This window comes from Aspergillus uvarum (assembly GCF_003184745.1).
Source record: "Aspergillus uvarum CBS 121591 unplaced genomic scaffold BO82scaffold_15, whole genome shotgun sequence".
Taxonomy (NCBI): domain Eukaryota; kingdom Fungi; phylum Ascomycota; class Eurotiomycetes; order Eurotiales; family Aspergillaceae; genus Aspergillus; species Aspergillus uvarum.
The window spans coordinates 163687-178349 of record NW_020291312.1 but is presented as its reverse complement, the minus strand read 5'-3'; the positions used below and the strand labels follow the sequence as shown (position 1 = coordinate 178349).

The following is a 14663-nucleotide window of genomic DNA, read 5'->3' as shown; positions in this document are numbered from 1 at the left end:
AAGCGGATGGTGAAACATGTTTATGATCACGGATATATATTTAAGTATAGTACCTACGCAGTAAGTGAGTGTGAGCAGATCGGGTTGGCTACGATTGTTTCTGCGGAAATCATATGAATGCCTGCATTCAATTATAATTGTTGGAATCAAGGACTAGACTATAACATGGCCTTGGGGAACTTCTTCATCGCTTGGCGCACACCAAGATCAGCCAAAATCTCCTCCGTGCCGCCCAGAATGGCATCGAACTTGTACGTCCGGTGGAACATCTCGATCACCCTGCCCATTCCAGTCTGCGTTAGACCGCGGCCTCCGAAGATGTTGGTAGCTTGTTCGGCTATCTCCTGAGCTGAGCGTGTGGCGTGGGATTTGAGCAAGCCAATGGGACCGCCCAGATGAGCGGATTGCTCTGCATAGCTCATGTTGCACATTTGGTACGCGATGGATTCGAGCCAAGCTTGGTTGGATTCGCAGAGAGAGATCATCCGAGCGAGCCTGTAGTTCCATACATTAGCGACAATCAACGGGGAAGGATCTCTTAGTGGTGAACTTACTTTTGCCGCATCACTGGCTGCTCAATCAGCTTCTTACCGAATACGATGCGCTGGTTGCACCATTTAAGACACTCCTCGACAATGGTCGCACACATGCGGATGACGCTGCTCGCCATCATGAAACGCTCGTGGTTGAAGTTGCTCATGATCACAATGAAGCCCTTGTGCTCTTCACCAAGGAGATTCTCGACCGGCACCTTGACATTCTCGAACTGCACAAACGCCGTTGCGGCAGCGGTGGAATAGGAGGTCTTGATCTGCTTCGTCTCGACACCCTCCCCACGAGGGATCAGTAGAACCGAGAAGCCTTTTTCTGTTCGACAGCCGGTGACGAAGTAGTCGGAGAACATGCCGTTCGTGATCCATTTTCTGCACGAGTCAGTACTTGTGGCCCAGTGCAGGGTTGATGGTCATACTTGGTTCCATTCACAATGTAGTACTTCCCATCTGGGGTCTTCTGAGCCGTGGTGCGTAGACCAGCAACATCGCTGCCCGCAAAGGCTTCCGTGATGGCAAGACACATCTTCTTTTTGCCAGATAGGACTTCATCTGTGATCTGTTGGCGAAGAGGTTCGTTGCGCAGCCATTGCTGAACGGCGGTCAGACTGATAGCCATGCCAGCCATGTTACCGTCCTGGAAACCTGCTCAGAGTTAGAGCTGTCGATTCCGCAATAGCGATAGTCGAAACCAAGAAACTCACCTCGAGCATTGGCCCTCACCAGCTCCTGCGAGACGATCAAATCATGCAGATAGTCGAAATCCTTCCCTTCAACGACACCCCCCAGCAGCTTCCGTCGATGCAGATGCTTACCCGGCCCCAGCCGCATCGCCAGAATATTGGTCTCCGCCATGCGATCGATCAACTCCTGACTGATATAGGTGCCGTCCCTCTCCTTCTCCTGTGCTTCCGGCGTAACGTATCGGTCCGTGAACTCGCGCAGCGCCTTCTGTAGTCGCCGATGGCTGTCGTTGTAGTAGGGACTCTTGAACGCGGGCCGCAGCCACAGAGGCTCGGCATAAGGAACCTGGCTGAGACTGCCCGGCTCGGGAGTCACGACTTCGGGGCTCTCTCCCGCTACCGTGCCGATGCACAGACGGCTGTACCGGTCCAAAACCTCCTGGCGATGGAGGTTATAAAAGTCCGTGGTGGCATCTTGACCGGCGATCTGGTTGAGGACCACGCTGCCGCCGGGGTGAGCATCGAGGAAGTCGGTGAGGTCGTAGACGCGGTGATCGATGATGCACCAGACCGAGTCTTCGGTGTTGTGCTGTGCAACCTCGGCACGGGTAAAGGTCTGGGCCATGGCTGAGAAATCCGGCGGGTAATCGACTGCGCGGACAGCACTCACTGCAGGTGAAGTCTTGTTGAGTGAGTCCGGGTTGTACAAAAGGGGCTCAGATATGTCAGGACTCAATTTGCGGGGAAGACATGCAGCAGCTTATATGCCAATCAAGGGGCGAAGATTACTACTGATGGCTGTTTGGATTTCCCCAGTTTTGGATCTGGACCGAGGCTATTGCCGCTTTGGGAAGGGATGGAGGGGCGATCACTCATCAACTTGTTAACTTGATTAAATGATCAGCCCATACCGTCTATGCGCAGTCTGTTTTGCTCGAAAATACTATACACTGAGCACTGGTTCATCGTCTTGCTCGTCTCCACCGAGCATCTTGTCCTCGGTTTAGGGCGTGTGCAACAGGATATGGGATAACTTGTCGAGGCATAAGACATTAATGCCTCAGGCTGCAACAAAAGTCCAATATTGGGCACATTCTTGATTTCTGGTTCCTAATGTGGAGCAGGTACAAGTACACCTTATTCAATCTGCGCGCTTCCGGTCATGCCTCCATTCTCATGAAACCTCCAATCTCAAGGCATCATACTGCACATATACCGTCCCAGGCAATATCGCCGTCTCCGTGTCCGTGGCATTGTACGGCAGGTGCAATGTCAAGACATTATTTCCGACCACCAGCCAGTCAGCTGGGAACTCCATCCGTGATCGAACCTGGTAGCAACTGACGGCGGACCGGACAATGCAACTACTGGACTGATTGAATCCGATCACCATGCTCAAGGGCTCCTCCTGGCCATTGATATAACTCTCCAACGAGAGATTGTTGTATTCTTCGGCTGGGTTCCATACATCGGTGTTACCGGACGCGGTCTTCGCGCCCGCAAGCTGGATGGTCAACGTCGCCTTCTTCCGCTTCTGCAGCTGCTTCTTATCCAGATTGAAGTTGATAGTCCAATCGTGGGTGGTGTCGTACTCGACATCGGGATTGTCCGGGGTCGGACCAAACACGGACCACTGCACCGTGTTGAAATCCGTGGCAGGATCGCTGCTTCCAATCGTGTAATTGACTCCGTTGGGGAAGTCTTCCTGCCAGTCATAGGCGGCCCAATAGATCAGATACTGCGGAGGGTGCAGTGGATGGGTTTCGTCTCTAGCCACGCCGCGGCGGAATTCTCCCGATGACTTGTCGGGAGTGCCTAGCCGCCAGACCTCGGTGCCTGCAGATTCCTCAACCCAAGTCTCCTGAACCTTCGTAGTCTTGCCAGCCTGTACTCGCACGCCGTCGCGCTCATAATCACCGAAGACACCGTCCGCATACACAGTGAGCCGGTACTTGCCCTCTTTGACGTGGTCAATGCTGAATTTCCCGTTCTTATCAATCTCCGCCCAGTATTGGTATGATGAAGGGTCGACTGAGTTGTCCTGGAAGTATTGTCCATCTACCGTGAGTACAGCGATCGGTCGGGTTGCTACTTTAGGGAGCTTGATGTGTCCCTGCACTGTACCTCTGACACTCGAAGGTGCATACCCGATCACGTGCTTAGCGATCGAATCATAGAATTTCACATTCCAGCTGGGGTTCGCATATGTTTCAGCATCAGACCTCAGCTCCTCCAAGGTTGATTTGGACCCCTTCCCGCCATTGAAGTGGTAGTACTGAGGGCCGAAAGTGCGGTCAAAACCGTAGGTGATGTTCGGGGTTCCTTCTCCGTGGTGATTCGACACCAAGTAGTTGTAAACGATACCATCAACGGTAAGATCGGAATGCAAGGGTCCCTAGTATGGTCAGCCTAGTCAAGGAGGTTTATTTATGACAGTAACGTACACCATAGTATGTATCCTAGCAAGTATTACGGTTAGTTCTCTGTGTGCTGCTCATTGTGAATGGACCTCACTTTTGTGTTCATTACCAGCCACGCTCCGTATGTCGTACCATCGGATGTGGTTCCATCCGCATACATACCGTGAACCGAGTTATCACGCCAATCTTCGGAACTATCAGCCATATGCGACGTGGAAGATGAAGGATCAATATCATTAACCATTTGAGAAAGTATACTTGGTAAAGTATTCCGAGAATCGAGTATAGTACGCATCGTCAGGGGTGTTATTGAATGTCCAAGTTGCATCCTGAACGACAATCTCTTTGCTGATGGCCTCTTTACTGGGAAGGGGCGCAGTCTGAACCTCGCTGGAAGTCAGGTGTGTCCACAAATCCGTGTTGGGCCGGAAAAGGGTCCGGAACTCCTGCAAGTTGCGCAAGAACGGCGTGGTCTCATTGTAGTAGGCGAGCCGACTGAAGGTGTGCAGACCTGTCTCGCCGTCGCGGAGAAACCAGTATTGCTGGAATTGCTGACCTGTCGGAGGGTACGTCTCGTTCATGATCACACCGGCATATTTGGTTCCCGTGGCATCTGTCCCTTCGACGACATCCATGCTGGGGCTTGTGGATCCTGGTGTGTAGAAGCCTGAAGGAATGCAGTAGCAATCCAGATAGGGGCCGGTCCCTGTATCCCCTGATTGCGGACCGAGTAGATCCTGGCTGTCGAGGGTAAGGTCAACTATTCTGCCTTTGTTGATTGCAAAGACCGCGGTCAGGCGGTCATTTGCCAGAGTGATCGTGCTTTCATTCTGGCCGATTCGCAGTGTTGCAGAGGCTAAGGTGAGGCATGTCGCCAACACGCCAAAGGGAAGAGTTGGGCGCATCGTGACTGATTCTGTAGACGGATCTCGACAGCGATGTCCATGGCCATCGTGACATGACGCACTGACTGTCGTCTTGCTTTTATAGTCGGTGGCATGATGGAAGGCTTCGGACACAGATCATCCCGGATGAACGATCGTCCTGACTCATGACAAACAATTGCAGGCAAGTCAACATGCTGGGTGGTATTCGAAGCGATGGTTGTTGGGTTGCAGGAAATGCCAAGGGACGATCGAAGCGGAAGGTCCCCCGCCTTCGCCTATGATCTGGGGAGAAACTGGACCAAAATGCGGGGGAAGCCGCAGGCCAAGCAGAATGCAATCTCTCACGGAGAATTTATTCGGCCTTCATTCACCCGACATTGTGCCTGGAAGTGCACGCAATGCTGTGCGGACTCGGTGCGGGGATCCAACATTACAACAGTACAGTACCTCCAACTGTTCCCCAATCCTCACTTCCCCCTCTATCCCCTATATCCTGACCCTGCTTCTGTTTATCGGATCAGTAGCAGGTCTTGAAATGTGACTACGAGCTGTGAAATATCGCCTGACCGTATTGAGCCACCATGGAGGAGAGGCAAGCACGGGGAAGATTGGCAGGATGTGTGAGGGAGTATTGACATCAATGATGTGGCAATATCCACAGGTATTAAATAGGATTCCGGTTTCATCTGTCAGGAACTGCATCCGAGATTGACACTTCTTTTGTAGGTCTCAGCAAGTCAGATCGCAAGCACTGGCGACTTTCCTTAGGATTCAAAGCGGCTGGACCACGGTGCGCCTGTTACGCCAAAGTTGCTCGAGAGCCACTGTTAAATAAGCCCTGAAAACTTGAAAGGATAAGGTTGATTAGTGGATCGTTTCCGACGGATCATGGATGGCAAGGATGGTATCGGATGCAGACCCGATACTTCTACAATGGTATCAGGTATACCCTCGGGTAAGCGACGTTCTGGCCGCGAATCGAGCCTCATCGGAAACAATTCCTCTCAATTTCAAGTGCCAAGAGTGTATATCATTGAGCTGTTCCAATGAGACCCTGACCATAACGGCCGTGCGCGATGGAAGTGCGGATCCAGGCCCGCTTCAGCTGGGAATCTACACACTGTCCTTCCCCATGGGGTAGATGGGGTATCAAAGAAGAGCGGACGGAACATGGTATAAAGGGTCCAGCACGACGCGAGGAGAAGAAACGTGGAATTACCAATCTGCTCGTCAGAATCTCCTGTCCGCTGCTATTAGTGCTTCTCATTTGACAGGTGGCGAGATATTGTCTCCTCGTTTGATGTGGCGCTAGACCGCATAATTCCTTGTTCCTCTTGCTCAAAAGCCGATAAAAGCAACATGTTAGCTCCAGACAGGTCCGATTCAGATGTCAAAGGAGGTGAGTACAATACTGCAACTCATCTAGAAGATGTATCCTCTAGAATGCCAGAGCAAGTCTGCGAGACTGGGTCAGGTGCCTCTTCGACCAACCCTCAGGAATGGCCAGAGTGGAAGAAAAATGCCCAGATTCTGATGGTTGCTTTTCATTCAATGGTCGCAACCTTCATGGCCGCAGGCATCATCCCAGCATACGACACCATGGCTGAGGTGTATGGGGTTACGGTGCCGCAAGCAAGTTATCTCACTTCGATGCAGGTTCGTCGGCCTCTTTTCACTGTGCGTGATGGAAGGTCCATAAACTCTAGCTCACAGCCATACCTCCTAGATCTTGCTTCTAGGGATCTGCCCATTATTCTGGAAGCCTCTTACCTCGATCTACGGCCGCTATCATATTTTAATACTATCGGTGCTCGGGAGCTTGGTATGCAACATCGGTGGAGCTCGCTGCACGACCTATGGGACTCAAATGGCCACACGCGTCCTGACAGCCATCTTTATCTCGCCACCTATGGGCATAGGCAGCGGCATTATCACGGAGCTCTGTGAATCTGAAAAGCGAGCTCAGAAGCTGGGGTGGTGGACGCTGATGCTCACCCTCGGGACGCCAGGAGGACCTTTCATAATGGGTTTTGTGACGAAACACATTGGTTACCAATGGATGTACTGGATTTTTGCCATCATAAACTTTTGCCAGCTCGTCGCCTACTTGTTACTGGGAGAAGAAACTCTTCACATTCCAGAGAACAGCTACACCTCTGCAGCAGGCCCCCACAGATCCCGTTTCTACCACAAATTCATCCCACGCCGAATTAACCCCCGGCCTCTCAAGGCACGCGAATTTGTCGAGCCCCTCTTCTACGTACGGCTTCCGCGCGTCCTCATTCCCGCCTGTGCTCACGCCATAGTCTTTTGCTACGGAAATATTGCCCTCATTGTGGAGATGCCCATTGCCTTCGGGGAGAAATTCGGCTTTGACTCGCAACAAATCGGCTTGCAGTTCATTGCTATCATCATCGGCTGCTTGCTCGGCGAACAGCTGAGCGGTCCCATTTCCGACCGTTTCTTGCAAGCTCTTCAGAAACGCAGGGGCCATTACCGCCCAGCAGACCGTCTTTGGTTGTCCTATGTCGGCTTCGGGACCGTCATCGCCGGCCTTCTGGTCTGGGGGTTTCAGCTTAGCAAGGCCACGTCCTGGAACGTGACTCCCTGCGTGGGTGCAGCAATTGCCAGCTTCGGTAACCAAGTGATCACCACAATCTTGATCTCTTTTGCCATTGATAGCCATCGCGAGGTGGCTACAGATATTGGGGTTTGCATCAACGTGTTTCGCCATCTTTATGGATTCGTGAGTGTTTACCAAGTGGTTGAATTTGAGGTTCTTGCTGACTCTGCATGCTCTGCGGCTAGATTGGTCCGTTCTATTTCCCAGACATGTTCGATACATTGGGGTTGGCTGGTGCGGCTGGGGTTATGTGTGCAATTGTCGGAGCGTGCGCCATGCTGCCGATTGTTGCCATGCACGTCGTCGCCACGCGGTCTGACTAGTAGTATTTGACTAGGTGGCAGGTCGAAATAATCAGGGGGAGTAATCCAAGGTACGCATAGCTTGTCAAAGACGGATGGTTTTGGAAGAAGTCCTGTACTGTCAAGACTATAACATAGCATCCGAGTGAATGCCCTTGGGCAAGTGATGACAGTAGTATGATAGAGTTTGCCATCGACTGAAGGTTGTCAGTATCCTGAAGTAGTTTATTTATCAAGGGGGTCTTCGTTCAACTTATACGTATGCGATCTCGTCTACGCTCGCCTTTTCGATGCAGTAGAGTATGCCATGCTCATGCTTGAGCTTTTTTCAGGCAATTTGGCCGCGGAAAGTAATCGACTTCAGGCAATGGACTGAACAGTCAAATTAAAAAAAATAGAAGGAGAACCATAAAGAGTAGATAAAAAGAAGATTAATCGAGTATAACTAACTATTTACATCCACATAAACTGGCCTTTCCCAACCCAAAGGGGGCTGGACCCACGGAATCGGATCCGAAGCTCCCGCCCGCACTTGCCCGTGGCCTCATGCTCCGGAATTCCTTCCGCCTCCTATCAAATTCCCAGACCCGGACAAAGCACGCGAATGTGCTAACACCTTGCTACTGATCTATCTATGACTAGTCTACCTTCTTCAAAACGCTGGCCTTCAGCAGATGGTTCTGCTACTCCACACAAACGTCACAAGATCACGGTCGCGTGCGATGAATGCCGCGTCCGGAAGGTCCGGTGTGACGGCATCCATCCCGGTATGTCTGGTCCGAAGTTGCACTTCTACATCGCTGGTTGATCTGACGCGTGTTGTGCAGTATGTGGACCATGTGTGAGGAAAGGAGATCGAGAGAAGTGCATCTATACTGGAGATAAGAAACGAGCTATGCAAACGTCAGTTCTGCCTTGTATCTCAGGCATCAATTGAATCGGCATCTGCTGACGTTGCTCCGGGGAAGCTATGTCAAAGGTCTTGAGAATAGGTTGAAGCTTCTCGAAAACCCTGTGAGAGCACAGGTGGATAGTACTCAGTCATTGGGCCCAGGGTCTCCGCAGGTAAGCCCTCTGAGTCTGACTAAATGACTATGATCCCCAAGTTTGAGGTCCTCAGACAACACCTTGGAGAGACACGTTGCGCTAACTCTTTCGAATCTCAGACTCGATTCCCGAGTCCACTGCAGACGCCAACGTCGATCGCAGTTGCTCCATCCCTCACGAGTCATAGGCAGCGTCTACCAACCACCTCAGTCAGTGATAGCGGGGCTAGATCTCTTTCGCCATGCCTCTTATGCGACCAAACCCCGGACGCTTCGCCGATCTGTATGCACAAGGATGCAGTGTGCCAGAATCCGGCTCCTGATAACAGGCAAAATCCACGGCAGTATACAGACGGCGTGAACGCAATGATGGGCGAGGTGGAAGAAGAGCGGCTAGCCCAGGGCTTCTTTGGTAGCTCCAGTGCTGCCAGTTTCATTCGACAAATCAGAACTGCTATTGATCAGAGGGTACCGTCACCATATCGCGGAACATCCGACTCAATTCTTGGAGCGACATCATCGTCCGGTCTAAAGTCCTCGCGGATGCAGCGTCCGTCTACAATTTCCAACTACGTCCTTCCGCCGCGGAAAACAGCAGACAGTCTGATGGAGGTTTACTGGACCTTTGTCTTTCCACTTTATCCCCTCATCGATAGTCTGAATCTACGAGCTGAATATTCAAGGCTCTGGACTGGAGAGCCTTCTCACTCGGACGAAAATATGCTGATGTGCACTTTCAACGTGATATTTGCATTGGCCTGCCAGCTAGCTGACTTTATTCCGCCCGAAGAGCGTGAGGCGTCGGCAGATGCGTTTTTCTCTCGCGCCAAAGATCTTCTTCGATTCAATTTGTGGAATACAGGATCCGCTGAGCTCATTCAGTGCTTGCTGCTCATGGCCCAGTATCTCCAGAGCACGGACTCCGCTCATCAGTGCTGGATCATTACCGGGTTGGCCATTCGAAATGCACAGAGTCTGGGACTACATCTTCCGCAGACTAGTGCTCGTCTACGTAATCCTCAGGAAAAGCAGCTGGCCCGGAAGATCTGGCATGGATGCGTGTTGATGGACAGGTCAGAACAGCCCACGCCTCTTTTCCCACTCACAGAAGCTAACCGAGTCCTAGGGTAATCTCCATGACTTTCGGTCGCCCTTCCATGATAGCTAAAGCGTCCGGTGGCTCCGTACCGCTACCAGCGACTGTTGACGAGGAGTATATACCCTCTGCAGGCACCGACATAATCCAACCGGCTGGTCGACCTTCTGTGATGGCATTCTATGCCAAATCTTTGGAGCTCTACGAGATTCTGAACGATATTCTTCTCAGTCTGTACAATCCTAATCCGGATGAGAGCCCGGAAGATGTTTATGATTTTTATTTCAACAAACAGACTACGGAAGGTGGTCATACCATATTTGAATTGGACCGAGCGCTCACCACGTGGTCACGAACTTTACCAGAGCACTTACGAGGCCAAGCCTCTCTCGCTTACGGCGACAAAATGTTCTACCATCAGAGCGTTGTACTACGAGCACGGTGAATTTTCTCAATCTCGATTGCGGAAGACATGTGTTGATGTAAAACCTCCAGGTTCCTTCACGTGCGCATGCTTCTTTTCCGACCTATTTTGTCTAAATACTGTACCTCCCGCGATATTGCAGTCGCCGACCCCCTCATTTCTCTTCAAGATTCATTTCCCCAGCGTATAGCACTCCAGTGCTCCATTATCTCCGTCAAAGTTGCGCAGGAAGTCATCGGCTTGATCCACAGCCACATTCCCGCCGACGGATCGGCCGGTCCACTTCCAGCGTGGTGGTATAACATTCTCTGTGAGCATCTGAGCCCTGGCCAATTTTCTTACTCATCCTTTCTGTACCTCGTAGATAGTACTTGAGTTATATCATCTGACTGGAAACAGACGTCTACACAGCTGCTACCGTTCTAATCGCCGGACGCCTCTGCCCAGCCATCCTGGAAGAAGTCACCGAGCCCGCCATTACTGAAAGCTGGGACCATGCCCTCGAGATCCTTCGCAGATACCACAGCTATAGCACCTCTGCCCGTCGATGTGTTGCCGCGTTAGAGATACTGTACGAGCGCGTGGTGTCCGAGGGCGGCTCGACGGACCAGGAGGTGCCTGCCCAGACCGTTCCGACGGGGTCTTCCACGTCGAATGGGTTCGGAGATGTGTCACTGGGGGAGGGATTCAACACCGGTTTGTTTGAGGGCATTGATCTCTTGGACTTCCAGGATATGTCGTGGTTGAACAGCGTCCCGAGTAATTTATTCTGAGCGGGGCTCGGGTGACCGAGAGTATTGGCTTGGATGCTACTTTTGGACCTTACAGTGATTTCCTAGCATTACTACTTTTGCGCTTTAACTTCTGCTATTATAGCAGCGATATACCCCGCATACTGCGTTTCTCTTACATACCTCACTCTAGCCGCCTTGGCAATGAGAAGCACACGGCTCAATCCACCCGTTTAGGCTCGAGTTGCCTTGATACAACAACTTCCCCAGTCACAACTGGACACCCCCTCTTCTACTTGCCGACTTCTCTGGCCGAAGACCGAGCTAACGAAGGATACTTTCGGTGGCCCATGCCCTGAACCCCAAGTCTGCCCAAGTCTGCCAACAAGCTTCAGTCAGCCAAGCCCGTACGGATGACATGATTCTTCGTTCATTTGACCAAGACGATAACCAAGAACTGTCGCTTGTTGCTTATCAGCACTTTGTTCTCGAGGTTTTCAACCACTCTACAATTTTACAGAGGGCAGCATAGAGCAGTCGGGCGAACACAAATGTCGTCTATCCCTGTGTTTTGTTGTACTGTACACACACTGCCACCAACCCCAACATAGCAGGGGTCAATGCCCTGCATAAACTACGTCCAAAGTCCTGGGGGATAAATGCGGGGTTGCATCACGTCACGCAAGGTTCTCTCGCTATTCCTATTGCTCGGACTTGCTCCGGACTGGTTGTTTAGCCTGCCATCCTGGTCATTGTGGGGCTAGTGGGACAACCCCGGATTGCGGAGGAACGGCATGTGGGGGTCAAGATCCAATTTGACTGACCCGTGAGCCGGCACTCACTCCATCGCCATCTACCTATGTATCGACTCCTCATTCACTCACAGTACCGCCCTCTCCTAGAATCTGCACATGACCGTCATGATCAAGTCGTGTTCAGGTTTATTCGCCGACATTGACCCGCTAGTCAGGCAATGGGTGCGGGATATCCGGAGTTCCCCTGCGGTCCTGACAAATGCTTTTCCTTCTGTATACCTTGCTGGGAAGGTCAGGCTGAGGTATAAATACCACCATGAAGTCGCTCGGAGAGAGTGTAGAACCAGGCAGCACAGAGGCAGTACAGAGGCAGCAGAATGCACAGCTTAGGATCCTTGATCGCCCTCCTGGGCGGTCTTTCTCTTTGCTCCGCTGCACCAACTGAGCAGAACGTCACCAGCGATACCTACTTCTACGGCGCTTCTCCGCCAGTTTACCCTTCCCGTATGGTTACCCATGATCCTTTCCTTTGTCACTCACTCCTAACGCAGCACTTCAGCCGAGGGTACCGGTACCGGTGGATGGGCTGCAGCCTACGAGAAAGCAAAGAGCTTCGTCGCCCAGCTCACAGACGAGGAGAAAGTCAACTTCACGGCAGGCTACAGTGCCAGCAATGGGTGCTCGGGCAATATTCCAGCAGTCTCCCGGCTAGGCTTTCCCGGCTACTGTGTGTCGGATGCAGGGAATGGGCTGGTATGTGGACCCAGGCAGTATTGAAGCTTTCTTTTCTAAAGCATAGTACACAGCGTGGAACGGACTTCGTAAATGGTTGGGCCAGTGGCATCCATGTTGGAGCAAGGTACGCATACTTTAGCAGTCGATTGAGTTTCTCAGATTACCTGCTAATTCCTCGGTTCTAGCTGGAACAAAACTCTTGCTCACCAACGGGCTCTGTACATGGGACAAGAGTTTCATCGAAAGGGTGTCAACCTTCTGCTGGGCCCTGTGGTTGGCCCCATCGGTCGTGTCGCGGAAGGCGGGCGGAACTGGGAAGGCTTCTCCACTGATCCCTATCTCAGCGGGGCGCTGGTGTATGAGACAGTCCAGGGTGTGCAGGAGGCCGGTGTTGGTGTCTCTGTGAAGGTTTGTATACTCTCCCTTACTGCTATCTTCACCACAAGAGGATGCTAACGACTCACCCAAAGCACTACATCGGAAACGAGCAAGAGACCAACAGAAATCCCGAGACAGAGAACGGAATCACCGTTGCTTCGGTATCCTCGAACATCGACGATAAGACCATTCATGAACTCTACCTCTGGCCCTTCCAAGATGCTGTGCTGGCGGGAAGCGTCTCTGTTATGTGCTCATACAACCGAGTTAACAACTCCTACGCATGCCAGAACAGCAAGACGCTGAACGGACTATTGAAGACTGAACTCGGCTTCCAAGGTCAGACACCTAGATTGTTCACTACTGAGCACCGTTGCTAATATGTAGAAGGCTACGTTGTTACTGACTGGGGTGCGCAACACGCCGGGATCGCTGGTGCTAATGCCGGGCTGGACATGGTCATGCCACGTACTACCACTTGGGGCTCTAATCTCACTACCGCTATTGCCAATGGTAGTATGGAAGCATCAAGGCTCGACGACATGGTTACCAGGTAAGCCAGGCCACATTTACTAATTGATTCTTCACTGACCCAGCCAGAATCGTCGCGTCCTGGTATCAAATGAACCAAGACACCGATTTCCCCTCTCCTGGAATCGGCATGCCCGAAGATGTCTATTCCGAGCACGAAATTGTCATCGGAACTTCCGCCGACGAAAAGGACGCTCTACTCCAAAGCGCAATTGAGGGTCATGTCCTTGTCAAGAACAAGAATTCTGCGCTACCCCTCCATTCGCCCCGCCTAGTTTCCGTGTTCGGATACGATGCCAAAGCCCCTGAGTCCACCCGCTTAACCCTTTCCTTTGACAGAGTCATGCCGGCCATCCAGAACTACACCCTCTGGGTTGGCGGCGGCTCCGGCTCGAACAGCCCAGCCTATATTATCGCGCCTCTCGACGCCATTCAGCAACAAGCCTATGAAGACAATACCGCAGTACTATGGGACGTGAGCTCCAATGACCCGGACGTTGACCCCGCCTCCTCCGCCTGCCTCGTCTTCATCAACAGCTACGCGTCCGAAGGCGGCGACCGGTCGGGTCTCGTTGACGCGGACAGCGACATGCTCGTAAGCAACGTCGCCAACCAATGCAACAACACGATCGTCGTGATCCACAACGCAGGCATTCGCCTCGTCTACGACTGGATCGACCACGAAAATGTCACTGCTGTAATCCTCGCCCACCTTCCTGGTCAAGACACCGGCACAGCCATTGTCGACCTGCTGTACGGCCGTGCCAACCCCTCCGGCCGACTACCCTACACAGTTGCCAAGCAGGCATCCGACTACGGTGCTGTCTTGCACCCGGTCCAGCCTGTGGCGCCGTACGGCCTCTTCCCACAGGACGACTTCACCGAGGGCGTCTACATCGACTACCGCGCCTTTGACAAGGAGAACATCACCCCGCAGTTCGAGTTTGGGTTCGGCCTCTCGTATACTACATTCAATTATTCCGGGCTGAATATCCAAAGGACATCGGTCGAGGCGACACAGTACCCACCAACTGCCGACATCCAGGAAGGAGGTAACCCGCGTCTGTGGGATGTGCTCGCCAATGTCACAGCGCAGGTGCAGAATTCTGGGACTGTGGACGGGGCGGAGGTCACGCAGCTGTATGTGGGGATCCCCAATGGGCCAGTTCGGCAGCTGCGTGGGTTTGACAAGGTCAATGTCCCTGTGGGCGAGACGGTGGCTGTGTCATTTTCCCTGACGCGGCGCGACCTGAGTACGTGGAATGTTGAGGCGCAGGCGTGGGAGCTGCAGACGGGAAATTATCAGGTGTATGTGGGGCGGTCGAGTCGGGATCTGCCTCTCACGGGCGAGTTGACATTGACCGTGTAGTTTCGTTCTATGTAGGCTGGTCAGATGTGGGGCTAGGAGACGTTCTTGAGAGAGATATAACCCCAATGAATCATTCCTATCTAACGTTTGCACCTAATGACGTAGCGAGCACTGACATCTGAGCCTCCACGA

At 52.3% G+C, this 14663-nt stretch overlaps 5 protein-coding genes across 5 annotated transcripts; 3 read left to right on the top strand and 2 right to left on the bottom strand.

The window, feature by feature from the left end:
* Nucleotides 1-103: 103 nt before the first annotated feature.
* Nucleotides 104-1949, bottom strand: BO82DRAFT_306180 (acyl-CoA dehydrogenase family protein). The gene is made up of 4 exons (XM_025632246.1): nt 1256-1949; nt 971-1196; nt 555-923; nt 104-495 (listed from the first exon to the last, which is right to left on the bottom strand). Exons 1-4 carry the CDS (start codon nt 1857-1859, stop codon nt 159-161), a joined length of 1536 nt encoding a protein of 511 aa, XP_025493805.1. The 5' UTR covers nt 1860-1949; the 3' UTR covers nt 104-158.
* Nucleotides 1950-2321: 372 nt separating this feature from the next.
* Nucleotides 2322-4559, bottom strand: rglB (polysaccharide lyase family 4 protein; the record flags this gene model as incomplete). Its single annotated transcript, XM_025640641.1, has 4 exons — nt 2322-3629; nt 3679-3693; nt 3764-3840; nt 3896-4559. The coding sequence occupies 4 exons, from the start codon at nt 4557-4559 to the stop codon at nt 2409-2411; spliced, it is 1977 nt and encodes a 658-aa protein (XP_025493804.1). The 3' UTR covers nt 2322-2408.
* Nucleotides 4560-5984: 1425 nt separating this feature from the next.
* Nucleotides 5985-7543, top strand: BO82DRAFT_382123 (MFS general substrate transporter; the record flags this gene model as incomplete). Its single annotated transcript, XM_025637904.1, has 3 exons — nt 5985-6197; nt 6268-7287; nt 7350-7543. 3 exons carry the CDS (start codon nt 5985-5987, stop codon nt 7485-7487), a joined length of 1371 nt encoding a protein of 456 aa, XP_025493803.1. The 3' UTR covers nt 7488-7543.
* Nucleotides 7544-8100: 557 nt separating this feature from the next.
* On the top strand, nt 8101-10887 carry BO82DRAFT_411336 (transcription factor domain-containing protein; the record flags this gene model as incomplete). The annotated part of the gene is made up of 7 exons (XM_025639790.1): nt 8101-8233; nt 8294-8369; nt 8435-8544; nt 8814-9585; nt 9639-10049; nt 10104-10342; nt 10432-10887. The coding sequence occupies 7 exons, from the start codon at nt 8101-8103 to the stop codon at nt 10803-10805; spliced, it is 2115 nt and encodes a 704-aa protein (XP_025493802.1). The 3' UTR covers nt 10806-10887.
* Nucleotides 10888-11895: 1008 nt separating this feature from the next.
* Nucleotides 11896-14592, top strand: BO82DRAFT_390713 (beta-glucosidase; the record flags this gene model as incomplete). The annotated part of the gene is made up of 7 exons (XM_025638530.1): nt 11896-12022; nt 12078-12271; nt 12313-12377; nt 12439-12661; nt 12724-12970; nt 13022-13184; nt 13232-14592. The coding sequence occupies 7 exons, from the start codon at nt 11896-11898 to the stop codon at nt 14529-14531; spliced, it is 2319 nt and encodes a 772-aa protein (XP_025493801.1). The 3' UTR covers nt 14532-14592.
* Between the last annotated feature and the right edge of the window lie 71 nt (nt 14593-14663).

Excerpts from the sequence above, each read along its gene's own strand:
- BO82DRAFT_306180 (XM_025632246.1), bottom strand. The coding sequence starts at position 1,859 with ATGGCCCAGACCTTTACCCGTGCCGAGGTTGCACAGCACAACACCGAA. Across the intron at positions 1,197-1,255 it reads GGTGAGGGCCAATGCTCGAG|GTTTCCAGGACGGTAACATG; the intron begins GTGAGTTTCTTG and ends AACTCTGAGCAG. Across the intron at positions 496-554 it reads CAGCCAGTGATGCGGCAAAA|GCTCGCTCGGATGATCTCTC; the intron begins GTAAGTTCACCA and ends ATGGAACTACAG.